The 23121-nt window shown below is 44.6% G+C and overlaps 1 protein-coding gene across 3 annotated transcripts; it reads right to left on the reverse strand.

Annotated features, from left to right (window-relative positions):
- Nucleotides 1-243: 243 nt before the first annotated feature.
- On the reverse strand, nucleotides 244-23018 carry TRMT1L (tRNA methyltransferase 1 like). Of its 3 annotated transcripts, XM_054165293.1 has the most exons (16): nucleotides 22715-23018; nucleotides 19844-19990; nucleotides 18816-18876; nucleotides 17446-17561; nucleotides 15584-15648; nucleotides 14246-14375; nucleotides 13121-13244; nucleotides 11591-11670; nucleotides 10201-10447; nucleotides 9053-9265; nucleotides 7244-7434; nucleotides 5883-5961; nucleotides 4551-4717; nucleotides 2931-2987; nucleotides 2226-2352; nucleotides 244-1747 (listed from the first exon to the last, which is right to left on the reverse strand). In XM_054165293.1, the coding sequence occupies exons 1-16, from the start codon at nucleotides 22836-22838 to the stop codon at nucleotides 1504-1506; spliced, it is 2172 nt and encodes a 723-aa protein (XP_054021268.1). In that variant the 5' UTR covers nucleotides 22839-23018; the 3' UTR covers nucleotides 244-1503. The 3 variants fall into 3 exon arrangements, with proteins under 3 accessions (XP_054021268.1, XP_054021269.1, XP_009900959.2); XM_054165294.1 differs by lacking the exons at nucleotides 19844-19990; nucleotides 22715-23018 and having other exon boundaries at nucleotides 17446-17559; nucleotides 18766-18876; XM_009902657.2 differs by lacking the exons at nucleotides 19844-19990; nucleotides 22715-23018 and having other exon boundaries at nucleotides 2226-2358; nucleotides 17446-17559; nucleotides 18766-18876.
- Nucleotides 23019-23121: the final 103 nt, after the last annotated feature.

Genomic DNA, 23121 nt, shown 5'->3' on the forward strand with positions numbered 1-23121 from the left:
CAGGAGCATGTCAGCCATGTTGTTCTTTCATGATGCAGTGAGAGAAGAAATACTCTGTTGTGAGGTTTCAGAGCTGGAGAAATACGAACAAGCCCCTGCAATGCTCCAGGCTTCAAGAAGAATGGAAAGCTGCCCAGTAGAGGATGACCTGAGGGTGTTGATCAATCTGGAGAACAAGTCTTGTGAGGAGCAGCTGAGGGAACTGGGGTTGTTCAGCCTGGAGACACAGAGGCTGAGGGGAGACCTGGCTCTCTACAACTCCCTGAAAGGAGGCTGGAGTTGGTTTCTTCTTCCAGGTACTAAGTGACACAAGAGGAAATGGCCTCAAGTTGCACCATGTGTTTAGGTTGGACATTAGAAGAAACTTCTTCACTGAAAGGGTTCTCAAACACTGGAAGACGCTCCCCAGGGAGGTGGTTGAATTCCCATGCATGCAGGTGTTTAAAAGACAGCTGTGGTGCTGATAGACGTGATTTAGCTCCTAGATAAACCTAACACTGGGGGGGCAGGTTAGACACCTGTGAAAAGCTGGAAGTAGTTCAGCTGTGATTGTTGTTTCCAATTCAGATGAAATGCACAGAAGTATCTGAACAAAGTTTGGGCAAAAGAAAGAACAAAGTCAAGCATATTTGGCTGGAGTGCTGCCATGTATTTGAGGAAACCAGAACCCAATACCAGTGCAGTGTCTTTGCTAGCTGACAGAAGAGATCTTTTCAACAGCTACAAAGGTATTGCTGATGAATTCAGAGGAAAACTTCGTCCACAGCTTCAACCTGTGGTGTCTTGTCACTGAACCTCTCTGCAGTGCACAACCAAATGTAACTTCTGAACAAACTACCTAGAGTGACTAACACAACTCACTAAGGTTTACTTATGAACTGAAGTTTCAGCAACAGTCCTGGAATAATTTTGTTTTCCACTCCCACTTGTGTGAGGTCCTTGCTTGCAGGCAGCAGTATGAAAACTGACCCAAATGCCCAATCACATGTGGAGTCTGGAGCTGGGAGAGCAAAGTCAGGACTTTCTGACTTGCTTAAGTTCGGATCAAACTTTATCCTGTGCCATTTTATCATCTTAACATGACCTCCCCCCAGATTGTTAGCAGCCAGGTTTTAGGAATGATTCATTTTAGGAATACTCCATTTCGTAGTAACCTCATGATCAGAAACGTGTAAAGGCTTCTGACCCCATCCACCCCCTTGGTTCTGTGCCAGCAGAAAGGCTTTGACAGAGACTGAGGAGCAGCCACAATGCCTTGTTGCGAAGGTGGATGTGAGCCTAAAACCAAGTAACTGTCTCGGAGACCCTCTCAAAGTAACAGTACCTTGGACCACACACACTGTGATCTGGGGTAAGCTCTACGTAATCCTAAGAGGTCTTTTCAAATTAAAAGAACAGGCAACTCAAACTGTCAAAATCCAGTCTGGAAAGAAATACTGGCTTACTTAACAGGCTGTGTTTGCAATTCTGCCACCTCCTGATCTACCAAGCAAGGAACTGGCATTAATCAGCTGCACAGTGAGGAGGGCAGTCTTTTGTGAACACAATGGCCGCAGTTACGGATCGATCCTCCTCCAGCACCTCAGCATCCTCCGCCTGCCCACCTCCATAGGTGGGAGTGCTGTACTTGAGCAGAACTGTCTTAAACTGTGCCAGGGGTGCATTTGTGCGGACCCCCATCGGGTCAAAGTGGGTTCTGCTCACTCTGTAGCCAGCTTCAGACAAATAGTTCAAAAACCTATTTAACCTGGAAAAAAAAAAGAACCCTTTAGAAAGGACTTCATACACTTGCAGGATGATTTGGGTTAGAAGGGACTCGAGAGATCATGTAGTTCCACACACACCCTGCCCCTGCAACAGGGGCAGGGACACCTTCCTCTAGACCAGGTTGCCTCATCCAGCCTGGCCTTGAACACCTCCAGGGAGGGGGCATCCACACATCCACAACCTCCCTGGGCAACCTATTCCAGTGTCTCACCACCCTCACTGCAAAGAGTATCTTTCTAATCGCTAGTCTAAATCTGCCCTCTTCTAGCTTCAATCCATTCCCTCTTATCCCATCATAACAAGCCCTTGTAAAAAAATCCCTCCCCAGCTTTCCTGTAGCCCCCTTCTAGGTACTGAAGGCCACTACAAGGTCTCCCTGCAGCCTTCTCTCCTGATCCCAAGTTATAGGGAGCAGTTGTTAGAGCAATGTAAGACTGGAACCTAAATGAAAACCTTACTTTGGCATGTTCATTCCTTTAATACTGTGTCTGTGGATGTTGTAGTAAAACGCAGGGTGCTCAGCACTGTTCTCAGCTTTCTGTCGCTTGTTCGTGTTTCGGGTCACTTCGTCACTTTTCCTTTTTCCTAGACCTCAAAAAATGCCAGGGAACATCCAGTGAGACCACAAAAATAATGCCAGTTCAGAATAATAATTCAGAAACCACTGAATGTTCAGTGAGGGCACAGAAAATGCCAGTGAAATCAGTGAATATACATTTAGAGCACAGAAGATGCCAGTGGAACTGCTGAACATCCAGCAAGCACAAAAAAATGCCAGCAAATATTCAGTGAAAACACACCAACAAAATGCCAGTGAATATTCAGTGAGACCACAAATGAAATGCCAGTGAAACTGAAGAAAGCCATACATCAATTACACCTCTGTGTATGCATTTTCTAAGGTAGTATTTTGCAGCGTTCAAATCTAGCCTGAATTTAACGTGCCCTTTTCAGTAATAAAAAGTGAAGGCAAGCGGGCTTCAGGGAGTGCTTAACATTCTGCTTTCCACACTGAGTATGGTGAAGATAAAGTAAAATCAGTATTCAGGGAAGAAAATAAATCCTGAGTGTTGTTAACTGGAAGATACTAGCTAGGCTTAGCCATCACTTCAACTAGAATTAGATCCCCAACTGCTAGAGCTACACCAAAATGATCTACTTACTGTGTACCAAGGATTCTGGAGAAGTATTTGGTGTTTTAATATATACGCCACACTCCTCTAGAACACAATTAAAAGGCAAAATTAACTCTACTTCAAGACAGTAAACTGGCAAACAGAAAGAAACAATACCACCTTCTGGCCTAAGGAAGCATAGTAAGCAGCACACATATGAGTAACTTCTACTAGCTCAGTAACTTGGATTTAGAGGGACTGTTCAAACTACAATTCCCTTTAATAGCAGAAGAGCAGTCCTGGGCAGAAAGCAATTTCTCTTGGCACAGATCTGCAGTCCCTGTGGGATATGCAGAGCCTGACAGCTGGAAACTTTTCTTCCCAACAGCAGGTGCTGGGATGGGGATACACCAGACAAGGAACAGACACTCAGTGTTAACATCCCCTCCAGGGAAGGTGTTTGACTTAGGGCAGTAACCTGCCTCTGTGTGTGTAATTTATGTCTGGCAGTGTTTTGATAGCAGAGAGAGATATAGGGTGGCTCCTATGAGAAGCTTCCACAAGCTCCCCCAGCTCCAAAGTGGACCCATCTCAGGCCAAGGCCAAGTTAATCAGTGCCTCTGTAATAACAGATTTTTGGAACCTCCCCTATGAAGAAAGGCTGAAAGAGTTGGGGTTGTTCAGCCTGGAGAAGGCTCCAGGAAGACCTTTTGGTGGCACTGCAGTGCTTGAAGGGGACAATCAGAAAGCTGGGGACAGAATTCTGAGCAGGGCCTGTTGTGACAGGACATGGGGTGATGGTTTGACATTAGAAAAGGGAGATTCAGACTTGAAAGAAGAAAGAATGTTGTATACTGAGGGTGGTAAAACACTGGCCCAGGTTGCTCAGAGGTGGTAGATGTCCCATCACTGGGAACCATCCCAGGTAAGGTTGTTTGGGACTCTTAGCAACCTGCTGCTACTTGCAGATGTCCATGCTGACTGGAGGGACTTCCCTTCCATCCAAAACCATTCTTATGATTTGATGAAAATAGCTGCAGGGCAAGCTGGAGTGGAGAGAATATACTATGTGGAAACCCAGATCATTGAAAGAGGAGGGGAAGTGCTCCAGTCTGTCTTCTGCTCATGGCCAGAACACTGGACCAGGCTGCCCAGGGTGGGTGTGGAGTCTCCCTCCCTGGAGATATTCAAAACCCATCTTGATGCATTCCAGTGTGATCTGGTATAGGTGATCTTGCTCTGGCATGGGGGTTGGACTAGATCTTTCGAGGTCCCTTCCAACCCCTAACGTTCTGTGATTCTGTGAGTGAGCCCTCCTTGTCCTTGTATTTTCTCTTCCCTGTCCCAGTGGAGGGAAGTGAGTGATTGTGAGGCATTTAGATACCCTCTGGGCCTAAACTCCAACCAGTGTTGCATTTTTCCCCCCTTTGGTTTAAGACCTGTCATATGATGTCTAAATCCAGTACTCTGCCTCTGAAAGACTTTCTGTAGCACCCAAAAAGAGCATCTGATAAGAGCCGACAAGTGCCACCCTGCATTCAAAGGAACAGACATTTTCTTGACCTTCTTACATGTACACTGCTGTTAGTGTGAGCTACCCAAGAGCAGCACCTCTCCAAATGACCACAAAGCCAGTCCTTTTTGTGACCAGTCTGCCATTTTGCTTACCTTGTTTGGTCTCCTCACAAGAAGTATGGATAGAATAATGTTTTAAAGTTGTGCACTCGGCTTCACAAACTAACGTCTTCAAAAGCGACTGAGTTTCATCCAAACCATACTGAGCAGACTCAAAATACATTCTTCTGAGGAACCCAGCGTTGAAGAGGGCTCCTGACCTAGGTAATACAAGGGAAAAATCAAGATGTCTTAATGAAAGAAAAAGTTGCTCTAAAAGATTTCTTACCCAAATTGATCAGCAGTTATACTAAAGAGAAGTGCTGCATCAGGCTGTGTTCTTAACTTAGTGACACTGAACTAATGAAATGTCATTTCCAATGACGTTAGCATTGGTCTTGCATTAAAAATCCAGATCTCAACAATGCTAATTTTATTTAAACCACTGACTTGGCCCTACTATGCTCACAAAGTAATTTAACCTCCAAAAGAAAGGTACTGTGAATTGTGAACTCTTTTCAGTACTGCTTTGAAACAGCTAAAAGACCTAACAGGTTTCCTTCTTGTTTCTAACAAGAGAAAACTCTTAAGTATTGATTATCAAGCAGTGTACTATTTACTGTCATCACACATGTAAGGCTTTACTAAACAGTCTCCAGAAGTATCATATAATCTGTTGTTTAACATCTGGTAACTAGAGGAGCACACAGCAAGGTTCTCCTGTGCAGGATTCATAGAATGGTTTGGGTCAGAAGGGACCTTAAAGCTCATCTAGTTCCAACCCCTCTGCCATGGGCATGGTCACATGGACACCTTCCACTAGACCAGGTTACTCAGGGCCTCATCCAGCCTGGCCTTGAACACCTCCTGGGAGGGGGGGATCCATGACCTCTCTAGGCAACCCATTCCAGTGCCTCACCATGTTCACTATAAAGAGAGACGTAGTAGAGATGTTGTGTAAGTTGCACTGAATGTGAAATTAAAGCTAATGTCTCATTCTGTATTAACCAGTTTCACTCTATGGACAAAAGCAAAACCAATACCCCACTAAATTCAAATTAATTCATTGTTGCCCAGAGAAGTTATGGGGGCTCCAAGCCTGTAAGTGTTCAAAGACAGGCTGGATGGGGCCTTGAACAAGCTGGTCGAGTAGGACATGTCTCTGCCCATGGCAGGGAGGTTGGAACTAGATAATTTTTAAGGTCCCTTCCAATCCAAACCATTCTATGAAATGTCCCCTGCATTCCTCCCTATTGCTACAGCCCATTTTGTCGTGCTAAAAAATATCCAGATGACTTCACTTTTATTCTGCGACTGAATAGCTGAACTCCAGAGGTCCTTCCAACCTAAATCACTCCCTGATTGTGTACTGTGTTCTGAACTTACCAGAGAGGACCAAGAACTACTGCAGTCTTCCCAGGCATACTGCCGTGACAATCACAAGGCAGCTGCTGATAGGGGTTTTCTAGAACAAAAGAAGAAAAAAAGGGAGGAGGGGGATTTTGGTTATTTTGAACTAATCAGCAATGCCTGCTTCACTGGAGACAGAGGACACAGAGCAGTAGCAGGTGACTTCAGTGGAAGTGCTTGGATAGGCAAGCATCAGCAGAAGTGTGACACTGCTCTCACTTCTGCCAAGCAGTGCTTAGGAGAATTTAGTAGCTGATGAGTTGTAAATCACTGCTTAACCATTAAAGCATTGCTACACATCCATGTTTCTTGGCAGAGGAAGGGAATTGCTAGCCTTTCTACACAGATATAACTACAAGTCCACATTAACAATAAACACCAACAAAGACTTTCAGACAACTGCACTTACAAAACACAACATATCATCAAGTTTCCTAAGCCATAATTCAGCTCACCTGGAATTAAAGCATTAAGTAAACATTGAATTTACTAATTAAGATCTCTACCATAACACTTTGCCTACCAGTTACCTAAGATTTAAAATCTTTTTTGCACGAAGGTCAGTCTGTGCTCACACACCTGTCTTTGAGCAGGGCAACCAAAGACATCACCAGTTAGTAGGTGGATATCCAACAACCTCGTATCTTTGAGTGAATATAAAAGGAAATGTCTTGTTTCAGACTATCTTGTAGCTCATAGATTGACGTTTGTCTCCTACCTCTGCCAACTCATGTGTAGACAGCACACAAAGAGCCGGGTTTAAACCTAGGGGCTACCTCCACCTACCACCAAGTGTTAGATCTGAGTTACAGGAATGTTGCAAACCCTTCCAACCAAGCTATTCCCATCAAGCACTTACGGATGCTGCCCAAGGCCAGGCAGAATAGACTTCATCTGAGAGGCAAGTCACAGTTTAGTCCACTGCACTTTAGGGCAGCTAAAATCAACTGTAGGAAAGCAATCTGGCACCAAAACCTACCAAGCTGCCACTGTATGGAGGAACCAAACAAAAGCTCTACTCTTCATGCCCTACCCTGAAAGGACAGATCCAAGGACATATCAGGCATCTTGGCAGCTTCTACAGCTACAGCAAGGTGGAGAATGCCCTGCCTAGAAACAAATCCAGTACCTTTGCAGCAAAATCTCTGCAGAAAACTAGTCTAACCTACTACCAGAAAGCCTGGTAGCTTCTCCACCTCATCCAGTATGCTCATTATTACACTAAATGCAACCACTACTTTTCTAAAGGGCTGTAAATATAAATAGGGCCTAAAGAAGCCCAAAACATAGATACAGGAATGAGACCTTGTAGAAAGTTCAAAAGGAAAGTAATTTACCTTCTAGCATATTGCCCTCTTTCTGAAAAGTTCTCTCTTCACACCACTGGCAGTGGATGAGGTATCTGATTTTCTGTGCAGAATCATCTGCAGAGGATGGGCCCCTTAAAACTCTCACCACTACTAGAACAAAATGTTCCAGAGCTACGGCCAGTAACACTTCGATGCCTTTGTTGCAGCGAGCTGCAGCTCTATGAAGGAGAAACAGAAACACAAAGCCACGTTGTACTGAGATCAGCAGGCTAGCTCTGCCATGGATACATGAACCTGCTGAAAGGTTATCGAGCTTATCCAGGCTCTAGAAAGAGATAGTAAGGATCTGAGAAAGTGATGAAGAGAAAGTGGTGATTATTCATTGCCTGGGTGTGCCCAGTGCCTACAAGGCTGAGCACAGCGTTTCTTGGTTTCCTTAACTCAGAATATTCTACAGGGAACAACTTTGCATGTGCAGGGAGACAGAGAAGCAACGTTTAAACATATTGAGATCAGTATTTCTACACACTTTATTTCATCCTCCATCTGTCCTGAGCAGATGTCCCATCCTCTTAAAACCTGGCCAACAGCTGGCTAAGTGTGAGCCAGGTGCACCCAGCTGGCTATGAAGGCAAACAGGCTTGGATCAGCAATAGTATGGCCAGCAGGATCGGGGAAGGGATTGTACCCTGTACTCAGCACTGGTGAAGCCACACCTCAAATCCTGGGTTGTTTTGGGGTTCTCATTACCAGGAAGGCACTGAGGCGCTGGAGCAGGCTCAGAAAAGGACAACAAAGCTGGTGAAGTGTTTGGAGAACAGCTGTGCTGAGGAGCAACTGAGGGAACTGGGATTGTTTAGTCTGGAGAAGAGAAGGCTGAAGGAAGACCTTCTGGCTATCTACAACTCCCTGAAAGGAGGCTGGAGAGAGGTGAGGGGAGTTGTTTTTTTCTACCCAGTGACAAGCAGTAAGATAAGAGGAAATGGTTGCACCAGAGAAGTTTAGATTGGCTCTTAGGAAGAACTTCTGAAAGGGTTGTCAAGCCCAAGAACAGCCTGCCTAGGGCAGCAGTGGAGTCCCCATCCCTGGAGGGACTGGAAAGCTGTGTAGATGTAGTGCTGAGGGACATGGTTTAGTAGTGACCTGGCAATGCTGGGTTACTGGTTGGATTCAATGATCTTAGAGGCCTCTTCCAACCTTAATGATTCTACAATTTTATTCCCTCAGATAAGGACCAGATTTTACATCCTCTTTCATGTAAAACTCACTGAATTAACTGAGAGTATCTATTTGCAAATGACTAATTTCAGCAGTTAGCAATTACACACATCTTTTAACCTGAAGCACAAGGTTCCAAAGTGAAAATCAGCTTCTACAGAAGCAAGTCTACCTGCACCCCTTAGCTAGAAGCCATTCAAGCAGCTTAATTAACATTTACAAAGTCCTGTGCAGCACTAAAATGACAAAATTGACAGAGGGATAAAAGAGTTTGCAGACAGGCAAGTCTGGGAATTACCTTTTCCATTACCAACCTCCCCTCAATCAAAACCATTCCACACCATCCTAATCCCTTCCCCTATTAATGCATTTTCACCTAATGCATTTTCAGTCTTTTAGTTTAAAGTTCATCCCACACCAGAACAAACTTAATAACAAATGTTACCTTTCTAGCAAGAAACCTGTATTTCAGAATTGGAGAATTCTGGAAACTGACCATGGGTAACTCTTACAGCAGCAGTCTGGTGGGGTTTTTCTTTAATCCCCAATAATTCTGTAATACTGGAACTGGAATAATTCTGGATGGTTTCCCTGGCACCTGAGTTGATGCAGCAGTACCTTGCAACAGCAGCAATCACTATCCTGGCTGCCAGCTCCTTGTAGTACTCTGTCCTGACGATATTACAGCCGTAATGGCGCAGGGCGACGTGTTGGGCCTTTGAATACAGAGAACTGATGTCTGTGGAAGTCAGTGACACAATGCCAAGGTTCCTCACATTTCTAAAGGCAGAATCCAGGTAATTCACAGTAGTTCCAAAGGGGTCCAAATGGCTGGAAAGCAAGGAAGTACCACTGAGTATCTATAAATGCTCAGGAGCTTAGCTCCACCCTCAGTAAACCTGCAGACAACACGGAGCTGGCTGGAAGCGTTTACCCTGCATGAGGGCCATGAGGCCTGCTGTAGAGGGAGGTGGCCAGGCTGGATCCATGGCCTGAGACCAGTGAAACGAAGTTCAAGGAGACCAAGTGCTGGGTGCTTAGGAGACAACAACCCTATGAACACTCCAGGTCTGGGAGAGGAGTGGCTGGAAACTGCCTAGTGGAAAAAGAACCTGGGGATGTTGGTCAACACCCAGCTGAAGATGAGCCAGCAGTGTGCCCACATGGCCAAGGCAGCAAACCGCATCCTGGCCTGATTCAGCAATAGTGTGACCAGCAGGACCAGGGCAGGGATATCCTCCTGTGCTCAGCACTGGTGAGACCACACCTTGAGTAATGGGTTCAGGTTTGGGCCCCTCACTCCAGCAAGCACATTGAAGTGCTGGAACAGGTCCAAAAAAGGGCCATGAAGCTGGTGAGCAGTCTGGAGCACAAGTCTTACAAGGAGCAACTGAGGGAACTGGGGCTGCTCAGGGGACATGTTCTTGCTCTCTACAACTCCCTGAAAGGAGGCTGGAGTCAGGTGGAAGCAGGTAACAAGTGACAAGAAAAACAGCCTCAAACCTGTGACAGGGTAGATTTAGGTTGGACATTAGAAGGAAAAAAATTCACTGAAAGGGTGGCTAGGTATTAGAATGGGCTGCTCAGGACAGTGGTGGAGTCCCCACCCCAGAAGGGATGAAAAACATTTGTAGATATGGTGCTGAGGGACATGGTTCCTCAGAGATAGGTTCATGGTTGGAATTCATGATCTGAAAGGCCTTTTCCAGCCTGACCAATTCTGTGATGAAGCCAGTAAATTATTAAGAGAAACATTCAACACTTACATAAAATCAAAAGATCTCAAATGCATTATGACGTTGGCATCCATTTTTGTCACCTCAATGGTGTCAGTGTTGTCTTCTCCATCTCTCATGGCTTCATCATTGTCATCTTCCTTGGTGTTCAGCTTCACCTTCATTTTGTTTAAATGGCAGTTTTCCTGGATCATTGCCACAGAGTTTTCATTGCAGTCATTAATGGTAACTCTCACAGAGCTTCGAAGATGCTTTGCCCATTGCAGTCCCATGATACCTACAGAAAAACAGAGCTGTGACTCCATGACAGAACAAGGATTTGGCTTCTGGGTTGCTGAACTTGGCATGAAAAAAAAGAAAATGAAACTATCCTTCTAAATGCCTGTAATGTGCATGATCCAAATGTTGTCACGTTCCTGCAAAAGCACTGGTGACCTTCTGCCTCAGCACAGAGACACTGGGGTACATGGTGGGGGGGCAACAGGATGAAGCCAGGTAAGAGTCTTGTCAGTGGTGGTCAGGGAAAGGACAAGGGGTGATGGGTGCAACTGGAACCCAGGAGGTTCCACTGAACAGGAGGGAAAAAATTCTTTGCTGTGAGGGTGCTGGAGCCCCGGAGAAGGCTGCCCAGAGAGGTTGTGGAGTTTCATTCTCTGGAGAGACTCCAAACCCACCTGGACACCTCCTGTGGGTGACCCTACAGTGGGGTTGGACTCCATGATCTCCAGAGGTCCCTTCCATCCCCATCAAGCTAGCATTCTGTGAATGTTTGCTGTCAAGATTTTTAGGTTGACTCCAAGTGCTTACTGCTGAGGTTCACGGAAAAGTCTATGCTTGCATTTAGAATCAGAGGACAGGCTGCACTTGTGAATTCTGTCCAGGTTCAGAATGGTGGTAAATTCATTATCAAGTTTTTACACAAAATGCTAAGCAGTTACTACTGTTCCCCATTATCACCTTAAGTTTGCAGTAGCTGGTGATTATGAGGCAGCAATCCAGATCTCCTCAGCCTTCTGTTCCAGATGGTAACTACTTTACGTTTACTTCACGTTCAGAATTTCTGCAATTTTGATAAAGAAGCTTGGATTCATCACCATTTCTAAACTATGGATAGATTTCACTGCCAAATTTCACATCCAGAGTCACACCTTGGCCACAAGTTGCCACTTCAGCAACATTAAGGCAACTGATTTTAAGGAGAGCACTCAACTTTGACTTAATATTGTTTTTAAAAGGCCTAATACCAGGCTCTTGATGCATGAGTTTTTTTTGGTGCGGAGGAAGTTCATTACTGTCTCACTAAGGAAGAAAATTATTTTGGAGCTCACATTAATTTTTAATCTGTGCCCTTAGTATGTATTAAAACTGATTTCTGCAGCTTCATACCCATGGATATTAGCCAAAAGATTAAAGAAATTACCAGTAGCACCAAAAGCATCCAAGCATTCTATGGGTGTACGTTCCTTAGCTAGGACGGCCAGGGCAGAGAAGATCAATTGCCTTGAAGATAAAGAATGATCATGGTAAGTATGCTGAGAAAATACTTGTCCCTCCTTCTCATTACTTACTAATTACTCTAATAGTGGAAAAAGTGGGTAGCATTAAGAAGTGAACAATGTGATCCTGCCCTGCTAATGGCTATTTAAAGACATTAGAAATTACTGCAGAACAATAAACTGCCTCAGTCCGGAGGAACAGGCCTTGCTCTTTCAGACACGGTGTGACCGTTTGACACTGTGCCTTTAGGGACAAGCAGTGCTGAGACACTGGCTAAATGTTTTCGGTACTAGAACCAAAACATTCTGATATTCTAAACGAATTTCATTGGTGGATAGACAAAATTGTGGAGCAGTTGGAATTTTTTTTTTCCTCAGTTCAGTTTGGTTGGGGAGTTGGGGGGAGTTTCAGCCTGTTCTCCCTGCCTGCTTCTCTGCGAACTGCTGGAGTTGGCCTTCAGATAAGCAAAAACTAATCCTGCATGGGCTTTTGAAGCTTACTAACAACTCTTTTCCTTAGTAACTTGCCTTTCTCTCTCTCTAACCCCTTTTTGGGGAAAAAGGGAGGTAGGGGGGGGAGAGAGGGGGTTCCAAGGAGGGGATCCCTCCCTCGGGGAGGGATTTTTGTTGTGTTATTTCTCTTTGCTGTATATTTCTGTGTATATATTGTAAATACCTGTATATATTGTGTTATATATAACCTGCTTTCCATATATGCTAGTAAATATATAGCTTGCTCTTCGACTGGGCTAGTTGTGGTTTCTTACTCTGTGGAGGAGCCCTCTCTCAACCTACCACACACGGCCATACCCTTAGTTGCAGTGGCCTTGCTTGGAGGCCTGCCTTAGCTTTCACAGATGTGTGAGCTAGGTTTAAACATCAAATATTGACAGCACTAAAGTCCCAAGGGGACAGCACAGACTGAGGCACAGTCCTATGCGCTGGGTGTCAACAGTCACACCTCTCAGTGACGGTACAGCCACCATTTATGATTTCCCTTTAAAAAAGACAATGCTTCTTCCTTCAGAGTAAGAAGATCCTTGAAAGAATCTGAATTCAAAAAAAAAAAAAAAGGCCCAGAACATGAAAAATGTATGTTATGGACAAGCTGCTCTTCAGTTAGAGGAGAAAGAGCAGTGACTATCCATTCACAGAGAAACACCCTAACTGTGTACAGTGAGGTTAGTTTTCAAGTGTGCTCCCTTCAAATCCTGCTCTTTTCTATTAACTGCTCGTCACAGAAAACCACTTAGTTCCTTCAGTAATGACAATATTTCCCATATAGTGTTTTGGAGTTTAAATATTATATGTGAAGAAGGGTTTCCTGATGGAAGATAATTTCTCCTGCCCTCTAAAACCAAGGTTTTGTAGGGCTTGCTTTTCAACATGAGTATTTTCCACTGCAAACTCATCACCCCTCTGCTGCATCCTCCCACTCCCTTTTCTCTTCTTACCTGTTGAGTTTCATTTTAGGATTAAAATAGGAATCTGTTTTCTGGGGTGTGGAGTAGTTAGGAAGAACTCGTATGTCTGTGGCTGATTCTTTCAGAACTTGATGAGAATTCTTGGGAGCAGGAACTAAAAGTAATTGTGGGGGAAGGAATCAGTCAGTGAGAATTGAAATTATCAGTAGATATTTGATAAATTAAGTTGAAAATGTAGCAAGAAGTCTGGGTTATGCTCTAATCCAGCTAGCACATGGGTGAGTTAATAGCTATGTGAGATGGATAAAAGCAGGCAGCAATTTATCTTCCAGTTCTAAGAGTGACAGATAAAGGTTAAGCTCTAACAGAATTCTCTTCCCATAAAACATCAGATTTCTTTCTCTTGGGCTCGTGTATCCATTCACATTTCAGAAAGCAAGCCCCTGAGCCTGAGTCTCAGGACATCTGCCTCCCATGTTGTGGGAAAACTGCCCTTGTTGCCCTGTAACAGGAATGCAGGACAGTGTGCTTATCTTATACCAGCCTGAGACACGAATGCAGAGTAAGCAGCAGCTTATCCTTGAACTGGCAAGAGCAGGGGAGGACGATGCACGTTTTGTTTGCTTATTTGGCCAACACACAGCATGGATGGGGGAAGTTTTAGGACTTGGCAACTTGGAAATTTCACAACCCAGCCCAGCTACTGCTGGGATGCTGGGAAGATCTTGTAGCCAAAGGTTGTATCAACAAAGCCAGAGACAAGGCCTAATTGTCAGAGGTTGTGAGAAGTCTAGATCTGTAGCAAGCGCTGGGCATGCTCCAGTTTGAAACCATTGCCCCTCAGCCGTGTCACACTCCTTTCTCAGCCTTCCTCTAGGTCCTGTTCAGATGTTGAAATGTAGCTATAAAGTCTCCCCAGAGCCTTCTCTCCTCCAGGCTGAACAGCCCCAACGCTCTCAGCCTATCTTCATAGGAGATTTGCTGCAGTCCTATGATCATCTTTGATGTCATTCCTATGATACTAAGGACAGATTTCTCCCTAGGAAAGCTACATCTGTTTCAGAATTTTTCTCTTGTCTCTCATCTACATATCACAGTTCCTGCATGTGCTATGGAGTACAAAAGATCTAATGTTTTCTATAAGCAAGAACCTACCTGTAATAAACCTTGACTCAGTTTCTCCTTTATTCACATGACGATTAATATGACTGATCATGTCAGTTCTTCGTGTGATAGTTGCTGAGCAGATGATACAATGGTAATGGGCTCCCATCTTTGAAAATGTCTGAAAAATATAACATCTGTAGTTTCAGAATAAACAAACATGATGAAAATTTAACTATAACTGAAGACAGGCACAGGAAGAAGTCATCAGTCTGTCACCTCCAGCACATACAAAATGTTTTGAATCTACATCCAATCCAAAGACTATAATCTTGCTCCAGGAACCAGCACAGCAATACTACCACAGCCAGCTGCTCTGCCAATCCTGGAATTGATTTAGTTGGAAGAGACCTTTAAGATCATCAAGTCCAACCATTAACCCAGCACTAAACCCACACAGGTCACCACTAAACCACATCCCTCAGCAACACATCTACACGGCTTTTCAGTCCCCTCCAGGGATGGGGACTCCACTGCCTGTTCCAGGGCAGGACAAGCCTTTTAGGGGAAAAAAATCTTCCTAATGTCCAATCTAAACCTAGTCTGGCACAACTTTCAGGCCCTTTCCTCTTGTCCTGTGACAAGTGGAGAGAAGAAACCAAGCCCCATCTGGCTCCCACCTCCTTTCAGGGAATCATAGGTCATCCCTTAGCCTCCTTTTCCCCTGAGCTGCTGCTCACAAGACTTGTTTTCCAGACCCTTCACCAGCTTTGTTGCTCTGGACACATATCAGGACCTCAATGTCTTCTTTGGAGTGAGGAACTCAAAACTGACCCCAAGATTAAAGGTGTGGCCTCACCAGCACCTAGTACAAGCAAGATAATCACTGCCCTAGTCCTGCTGGTCACACTATCTCAGATCCAGGCCTGCTGGCTGTTGGTTGTCTAGGCCATCTGGACACTCAGGGGCTCGTGTTCAGCTGGCTGCTGACCAATACCCCAAGAGCTTTTCACTGGGCAGCTTTCCAGCTTCTCCTCCCCAAGCCTGTAGAGATGCGTACCTCACATACGCAGCACAGGGAAAGGAGCCAAGCAGCACTCATTGCCTGGCCTAACGAAGCCTTCATGCCCTCCACACAAACCTGTCATTTACTCCAAGCTGTGACAGTGTTTGACATGATCTAGGCACATGCCGACCAAAACAGAGATACAACTACATTCAACTACCTGAGGCTAATATCAATACTCATATAGTGGGCTGGTAAGCTTTTGGTATCATACACTGCAGAGCAAGATGTATTTTGTGACTAAGCAGGTGACAACAGTTCCCCCAATCCACCCATTTCCCCCACTCTGCAGGGTAAATATTACTGTGCCTCATCATTTTTACCTGGTCTCCAATGAGGTTTGGTTTTACTGGATGACAGGGCAAGTAACAGATGCACATTCTGTACCCTAGAAAAGAAACTCTTGTTACATTACAGTTCAGGAAGTAAACAACGCCGATGGTCTCATTTCAGAATCCCAAATACTGCCATAAGACAACAGTAAGAGAACATCACCTATTATTTAGTACATTCACCCTCTGACCAAGGAAATTTATCAGCTAATTACAAATTTTCAAAGTTAAATGGACAAAAACTCCATACAGGAATTAATTTTAATGCCTGCTCTCATCCTACAGAGCTTCATTGAGTCTTCACTAGCTTATCCAGTCTGTAACTTCCCAAAGTACTTATGAATATTACTCTTACCTTGCTAAAAGATTTGGCTGAAGTCTCCTATAAAAGGCATATCCCAGTTTCAAGAAAAAAAAATAAATCAGAAAGACATCTGCCACTGCCTGCAAATCTCCAGTCAGAGCACTTTCAGTTTAACTTTAATCTTGTCCATCCTCTAATCATTTTATTTCCTGGAGAGCCATAGAGAATCCCAGAATCCCAGCATGGTGGGGATTGGAAGTGATATCCCAAGATCATCCAGTCCAACCTGTCTGCCAAAGCAGGGGCCCCCACAGCAGGCTGTCCAGGATCACAATGTCCAGCTAGGTTTGGAATCTCTCCAGAGGACACTCCACAACCTCTCTGAGCAGCCTGCTCCAGGACTATACCAGATTCACAGCAAATTTTCCTGCTTTCTACGTGGAACCTCCTGGGTTCCAATTTGGGCTTCCTGCCCCTTGTCCTGTCACTGGGCACCACTGAAAAAAAACACTGATCCCATCCTTGTGCCCCCTACTCTTTAGGTATTTAGAAGCATTAAGAAGATTCACTTTCAATACAAGGCTCACAGAGCTCTTTAAAATACACATCCTGTTCAGTCTCTGCTTTTCCCGTGGGGATTTTAATGCCTCTTACAAGCAGATCACACTGCTTTTCTAAAACCCCTATGGCTTCTACATAATGACACTAAACAAATACTTTACAGAGTTCTGCAAATCATGGACTTGTTATGATAAGCCAAAAATGACCCTGCAGGTGTGTATGATGATTAACAATAGAGTCAAAACTACTAGTAAAACAATTCTAATTATATACATGATATATTTTTTGTAGTCATTTGTTGAGGAATGGCTTGAATTGCAGGGGCATAGTCCTATGGAACAGCTGCTTGAACAAAGTGTGTAGGCCGGACTCCATCTAGATGTCTGCTGCTCGCAGTGAGCAGGTGTGCTGATGTAGGGGGATCATCGTGGCCTTGAAGCTGTGCTTGCAGCTGTGAGTATAGATAAAGTATAAGTAAAACAAAGAACTAATTAGAGAGGAGCTTGCACGTAGATCTAACTGTAAGTAGGCTGGATATTATAATGTAACCCTGGACTAATGGCCAATGAAATAATGACATCTGTGAACATTTAGCTGAGATGCTTTATAAGCCGTGCTTTCTAACAATAAAGTTGAAGCTTGCTTATCAATCATATTGATTGCTGCGAGTCTTTCCTCATCGTGCCTCACCGTTTGGATCTATTCAGCAACAGTCATTTTCTTGACATGAGAAGCAACTATTTTTTTTCAAATGAGAAGATGCAGAACTGTCAATATTTTGGCATCTACAAGAATACAGATCCATGAGGGTTTTAGATCTGCAACTTACATCTCAGGTCAATATTCCTTAGGTCAAAATATGGTTCTAATTCAGAGCAGGTAAAGAAAAAGCTTAAGCAAGGGAATTAAAAAAGGTGAAACACAGAATAATGTCCTGTATGTCCACAATTTCTTCCAGCATTTACTATTCAAACATGACTGCTATTACCTTCAAATTCAACAGAAACTTTCCAGTGAAAATTCAGAAGGTGCCGATGGAGCTTATGGCTATAGCAAGCTTTGTATTTCTCCTCAGAACACAATGGACAAGGCTTCTTTTCATCTGAAAACACAATTAAACAAGTCTGAGAAACACTCCTGTTAAAGGAAGCATTTAAGAAAGAAGGAACTAATGTTCTGTCCATGGGAGTTAAAGATTAATTCCTCAGGGTTTGTTCTATTTCAAGCTCAAACATACTTGAAATTGATGGGATTGCCTCCTTCTACTCCATAGCAAATAGATAAGAACCACTGTTACTCTAAATATCATAAACTTCTTAGAAAACCCCAGCATGGTGGGGACCTCTGAGATCATCCAGTCCAACCTCACTGCTAAAGCAGGGACACCCACAGCAGCTTGCCCAGGATCACAATGTCCAGGTGGGTTTGGAAGCTTTCCAAAGAGGAGACTCCACAACCTCTCTGGGCAGCCTGCTCCATGGCTCCAACCTCCCCACAGCAAAGAAGTTTCTCCTGTTCAGGTGGAACCTCCTTGATTCCAGTTTGTGCCCACTGCCCCTTGTCCTGTCATTGGGCTTCACTGCCAAGAGCCTGGCCCCATCCTCTTGCCCCTCGCCCTTTATTTCTTGCTAAGCATTGGTCAGATCTGCCCCCAGCTGCTGCTCTTAGCCTTTCCTGCCTGAATTCTCAAGTTCCCTCAGCATCTTTGTAGCCTTTGCCTGACTCTCTCTAGTGATTCCCTGTGCCTCTTGAACTGGGGAGCCCAGGAAAAAATATTAGGGCTCAAGAACCCTATGATGTGGACCCTAATAGTTTTTTTTCCATCTGTGAATAATTTGTTTCAACTGTCACTTCCAGCACAAAATACATACATGTCATCAAACTACCAAGTTCTATCAAAAACACTTTGCAGACTTAAAGCCATCTTCCAATATACATCTGGATCAGAACGTAACACAGAATGGGGATAAAGTATCCACAACGGAATGCTTTTATTGAAATGGATATTTAAATGCTGCAAAGACAACAATCAGCTTCCATATAATTGTGGTACTTGAAGTAAAATAAATGAGATGAAGCTTCTGATGTATAACTGGAATTAACATTTTGTTGGTCCATGCATGCTGCAATGTGAAAAAATGCTTCAGTTCAGAGGAGAAAGACAGAAAGGAATTATTAAGGCCTTAAATTTACTGGAGGAAGTAAAACATTCCCTAAGCACAGGAATGAATCAGAAAGCTGTTTTTTTTTATGAAAGGATATAAACATATGAAGTGTGTTACAAAAATGACCAAAAAAAGGTAAATACCTGTAACCTGAAGGTCTGTGTTCTGGGGTGCTGCTGTGGTAAATTCCCCTTCTTTCAGATTAGCTAGTTTCTCTAGCTCAGCAAAATCTCTTTGAATTGAAATATGCTTCTCTGAAAAGCAGTGATATTCAGAAGTTAAACATTCTTCATATAATAATGAGCTAATTGCTATTTTTCTGTGCCTCATTTCAAGTCTAACACTGTAAGAGAATGACTATAGTACCAATCCAAACACTTGTTTCTACCCTTAAACTTTCATGGTAGGAATGACTACAAAATTAGACCCCAGAATGGCTCTTTAAAATCCATTTGTTTCCACAGATTTCTAATACTGACACAAACTTCTTACACTGCAAAGACCTTCAGTTGAAGGTTGAAAAGCTGCAAATCACAATCCATTTTACTGCTCAGCATCACTAGTAAGTGCAAATCATGCACAAGGCAGTATAAAAACGTCTTAGGAATACTCTAGCAAAACTCAAACACCAGTGAGACATGGACCAACTGGAAGAAACAATCATTCACCGTACAGTCAGGATATGTTACATTTTACAACCTTTTTTCTTCCCCTTAGGAGACTGATTAACCTTTCAATTTACCTTCTGATTTTTTAACTTAATCATTGAGAACAGCAGAGTGTTTGGTAAAAACAAGAGAATTAGCTTATCCAATACAGAATGGTGGGGGCTGGAACAGACCTCTGGAGATCATCCAGTCCAAGCCCCCTGCTAAATCAGGGTCACTCACAGCAGGGTCCCCAGGATCACAATGCTCAGGCAGGTTTGGAATCTCTCCAGAGAAGGAGACACCACAACGTCTCTGGGCAGCCTGGGAAAGGGCCCTGTCACTCTCAATAAATCAGCTCTATTGGTTTCAGCACACAGAATATCCCAGCTTACAGTAACACTGACTCTGTACCCATTTTAAGCCTTTATCACATTTTCACAAGATTAGTCTTCAGGATTTTGTTACTGTTACTTGAAACAAAGATAGCGATTGATCAGTGTGCTCAAGCTGGGTTTTAAATCTAGGGTTACAAGTTATACAACACAAATATTCTTGAAGTTTATTATCAAACCTCTTGGATAACTAGATGAGACATCCAGAATGTTGCTATCAGATTCCTTTGTGGGTTCTTCCCTTGTTCCTTTTTCCTCAGTTTCCAGTTCTGGCTCTTTCACATCCAGGTTGTTGTTTTCCACTTTTTCAGAGACAACCACACCATCTTAAAAATCAAACAAAAAACATAAAGTGTTGTTGATATAACTGAATCACACAAATATTTTCATTTGTTTCCATTATTTTGGTGCTTCTAACATGCAAAAAGGACTACAAGTGTTAAGGAGGACAAAAGAAATGTATCAACAGTATCTTGGACTGTAATAACAAATTAACTCTTGCTGATCCTTGGAAATCACTGTACAATAATGCCATCTTGGACAGATAAAACGACTTATCTGCATCATCAGATGTCTAAAGTTAACAAAATAACACTTACACACTAGTGTGTTGCAAAATGCAATGTTAGCAAGACACAGCATGCAAGGAGCAAGTGCAAATGCTCACAATACTAGCTAAGAAAATCTGAAGACAGAAGTTTAGAGCTCTTTATGATGGATAACCTGAAAAAAAGAGGCCAGTTAGGAAGGAATTTGCTATCAGGGACTGTGATGAGCTTTAAGTGCTGGTGATACCAACATCTCCAATTGAATGGAGTTGGGCAGAATGAAGAATTTCAGACTTAAGAGGCCAGAAAGTACTGCTAGAAATCAATCTGATCTTACTATTCATTGTGACAGCCTTAATAAATACTTGCTTGCTCCTCCCTTCAGGTTCTATAGCGCCCACAACAGTATGCTGAATCAATACCAACAAAATCCCAGCAGCCAATTCCTTCGAAGATGAACCCATGACAAAGTCTGGCACTCCAGCCTTGAAGTGTTCAAAGACAGGTTAGATGGGGACTTGAGCAACCTGATGTAGTAGGAGATGTCCCTGCTTATGGCGGGGGGGTGGGATGGGGTGGTGGTGGGGGTGGTGGTGGTGTTAAGTTAGTCTCTTTAAGGTCCTTTCCCCCTCAAACCAGTCCGATAGGATGAAGTCTGGATCCAGCTGCACTCCTCTCTCTTAGCTTAGAGACAAAGGGCTCTATCCTGAACCTGTGACTCAGCAGGGGTGTCTTCCTTTCCCTTTCCATCCCAAATCTCCCCTGCAGATCATTTTAGCCCAATTCTAACTCGATTTGCCTTTGTATGCTTCTTCCATGTAGTAAACAATAGTGAACCTTGCCACGTTGCAGTTTTACAAACTGATATTAAAACTCACTTTCACCAATACCTGATGGTGATTTTTCAAGCAACCTAAATCTTTCCTCCAGAACACCATCTACTGCTGGTTGCTCCTAAAGGGAGAATAAGGGCTGGATTACATATTTCTTACAATTCCTTTTTGTTGTTGTTTTGTTTGGCTCTAATGTCCGAGTTGGATAAAGATTTTTGTGCTATTATTAAAAAATAACAGAAAGAGGAAATGGAAGGAATATCTCAAAACAGAGATTTCAGAAATTGTTTAAAAAGACAGAAGCACTGAGTAAAATTATTCTACCTGCCTTAATAATATATCAAGACCAACATTGCTACTCAGAGAATGTTGCTGTATTTCACACAGATCTATTTTTAAGCAGACAACTCACCTCAGCCAGTCCTATTTCCTGCCTACTTCTCGTCTAAAAAGTTGCAAGATGTCTAGTAAGTTTGTACACATTTCATTATTAGAAAAACAAAGAAAATGAGGAAGTAAAATGATCTTCGGTGAGAAATCCCCACGATAAAGGTGAATAAAGAACAATGATTGATAAGGACTCCACCACTTGCTATGAGAAAAACTTGTAAAACTGTTATAAAAGCAAGATAGTGAGAGCACACTAGTGACCAAAATGCACCAGACTTGGGCTGTCTGCATCTTCACAGCAAGTCTACATGTTAAAATGGTTAAAAAAAGTATGCACACATCTACACGAAACAAACTTTCATACTACACGATTCAGAGAAACAGGCTGCCCGCAAAGCAAGACTGTAGGAAATGTTAAATTCCACCAGGAATCACTGATCATGCACAAACTTAGTAACACTGCAAAGATCCAAAATGATGCTCCCCCCCCAGCCCCCCCCCCCCCCTTTTTCTTTTTTTTTTTTGTTAAATTAGAAGAATCATTTTGGTTCAACCGTAAACCCGCAGTAGCAAATGACTGGCATCAATGCCACGGCTGGCAAACTGGCACAATCAGTTTAAAGCTATTTGGCAGAAAATGCCGAGGAGAAACAGCGTGGGGCTGAGGCGCAAGGCACCCACCGCAGCCCCTGCCCGCCCCCGGCAGGCCCAGCTCGTGCACGGCCGTTTGAAATCATCACAGCAGAAATCTCTTCAGCGTTAACAGGAGAAAAAGGCGACACGAGCTCCTGCTTGCTAAGCCGCCCGAGGCACCGAGCCCATCACCGCCGAGGCTCAGCCCCTGGGCCGGGCCGCCTCAGGGAGCACGTGCAGCCCTGCCGCCGGCTCCGTTCCGCACCAAGCCGGCCCTTCCTCACCGCGCTGGGGTCTTATGGCGGCGGCGGGGGGAAGAAAGGAGCCCGCATGAAAGCGACTCTAAGCCGCCCGGCCGTAAATTCAAACGTCCCCGGGGTTCTGTCAAGGGGCCTCTCCTTCCCGCGCATCCGCATGGCGCCTGCCCGCCCTCAGTACCTCCTTAGCACGCTGGGGCCGTTCTGCAGCCCTCAGGACGGGACGGAAGACCCAGCTCCCGCCCTCAGTACCAACTAAGCACGCTGAGGCGGCGCCGGGCCCTCAGAACGGGACGGAAGAGCCGGCTCAGAGGCTGACGAGGACCCGGTTCCCACCCTACACACCACAGCGCCCGCCTGCTCACGGTCCCCCCGAGCCCGGCCCTCACTAAGCGCTGCAGTCTCGCCGTTGCCGCCTTCGGGATTCTCCTCCTCATCGTTCTCCCGCCCTGGCTGCCTCTGCTCAGGAGACAGCTGCGCCAGCGCGGCCTCCGCAGCCTCCTCCGCTGCCATCTCCTCCAGGGACAGTCCTGCGGCGGGTGAATGCAGGCGAGTTGAAGCAGGGGCACACGCCGATGCACCCACACGCCTCTTCGGGATGGGGCGGCGCTGAGGGAGGAAGAGAGGCGGGAGGTGGGCGGCAGGCTCGGCGCTGGCGGCCCGGCACGTACGTCGGGAGAGGAGGCGGGCCCGCTCTGCCTACAGTTCCCAGCGCCCCTTGGGCCTCCGGCTCCTGAACCGGGGTCCTGGCGTTGCCCAGCGCGCCCCGCGGCGGGGAGGGGCCGGGCCGAGCCGA

The sequence above is a fragment of the Dryobates pubescens genome, chromosome 11 (assembly GCF_014839835.1).
Source record: "Dryobates pubescens isolate bDryPub1 chromosome 11, bDryPub1.pri, whole genome shotgun sequence".
Classification (NCBI taxonomy): Eukaryota; Metazoa; Chordata; class Aves; order Piciformes; family Picidae; genus Dryobates; species Dryobates pubescens.

What these genes read in the sequence shown, in the direction of transcription:
- TRMT1L (XM_054165293.1), bottom strand. Translation starts at nt 22,838, where the DNA reads ATGGCAGCGGAGGAGGCTGCGGAGGCCGCGCTGGCGCAGCTGTCTCCT. An exon ending in CAAACCTCATTGGAGACCAG is followed by an intron (nt 14,376 to 15,583) that starts GTAAAAATGATG and finishes TATATTTTTCAG; the next exon opens with ACATTTTCAAAGATGGGAGC. An exon ending in TTGAGATCTTTTGATTTTAT is followed by an intron (nt 9,266 to 10,200) that starts GTAAGTGTTGAA and finishes CTTGCTTTCCAG; the next exon opens with CCATTTGGACCCCTTTGGAA.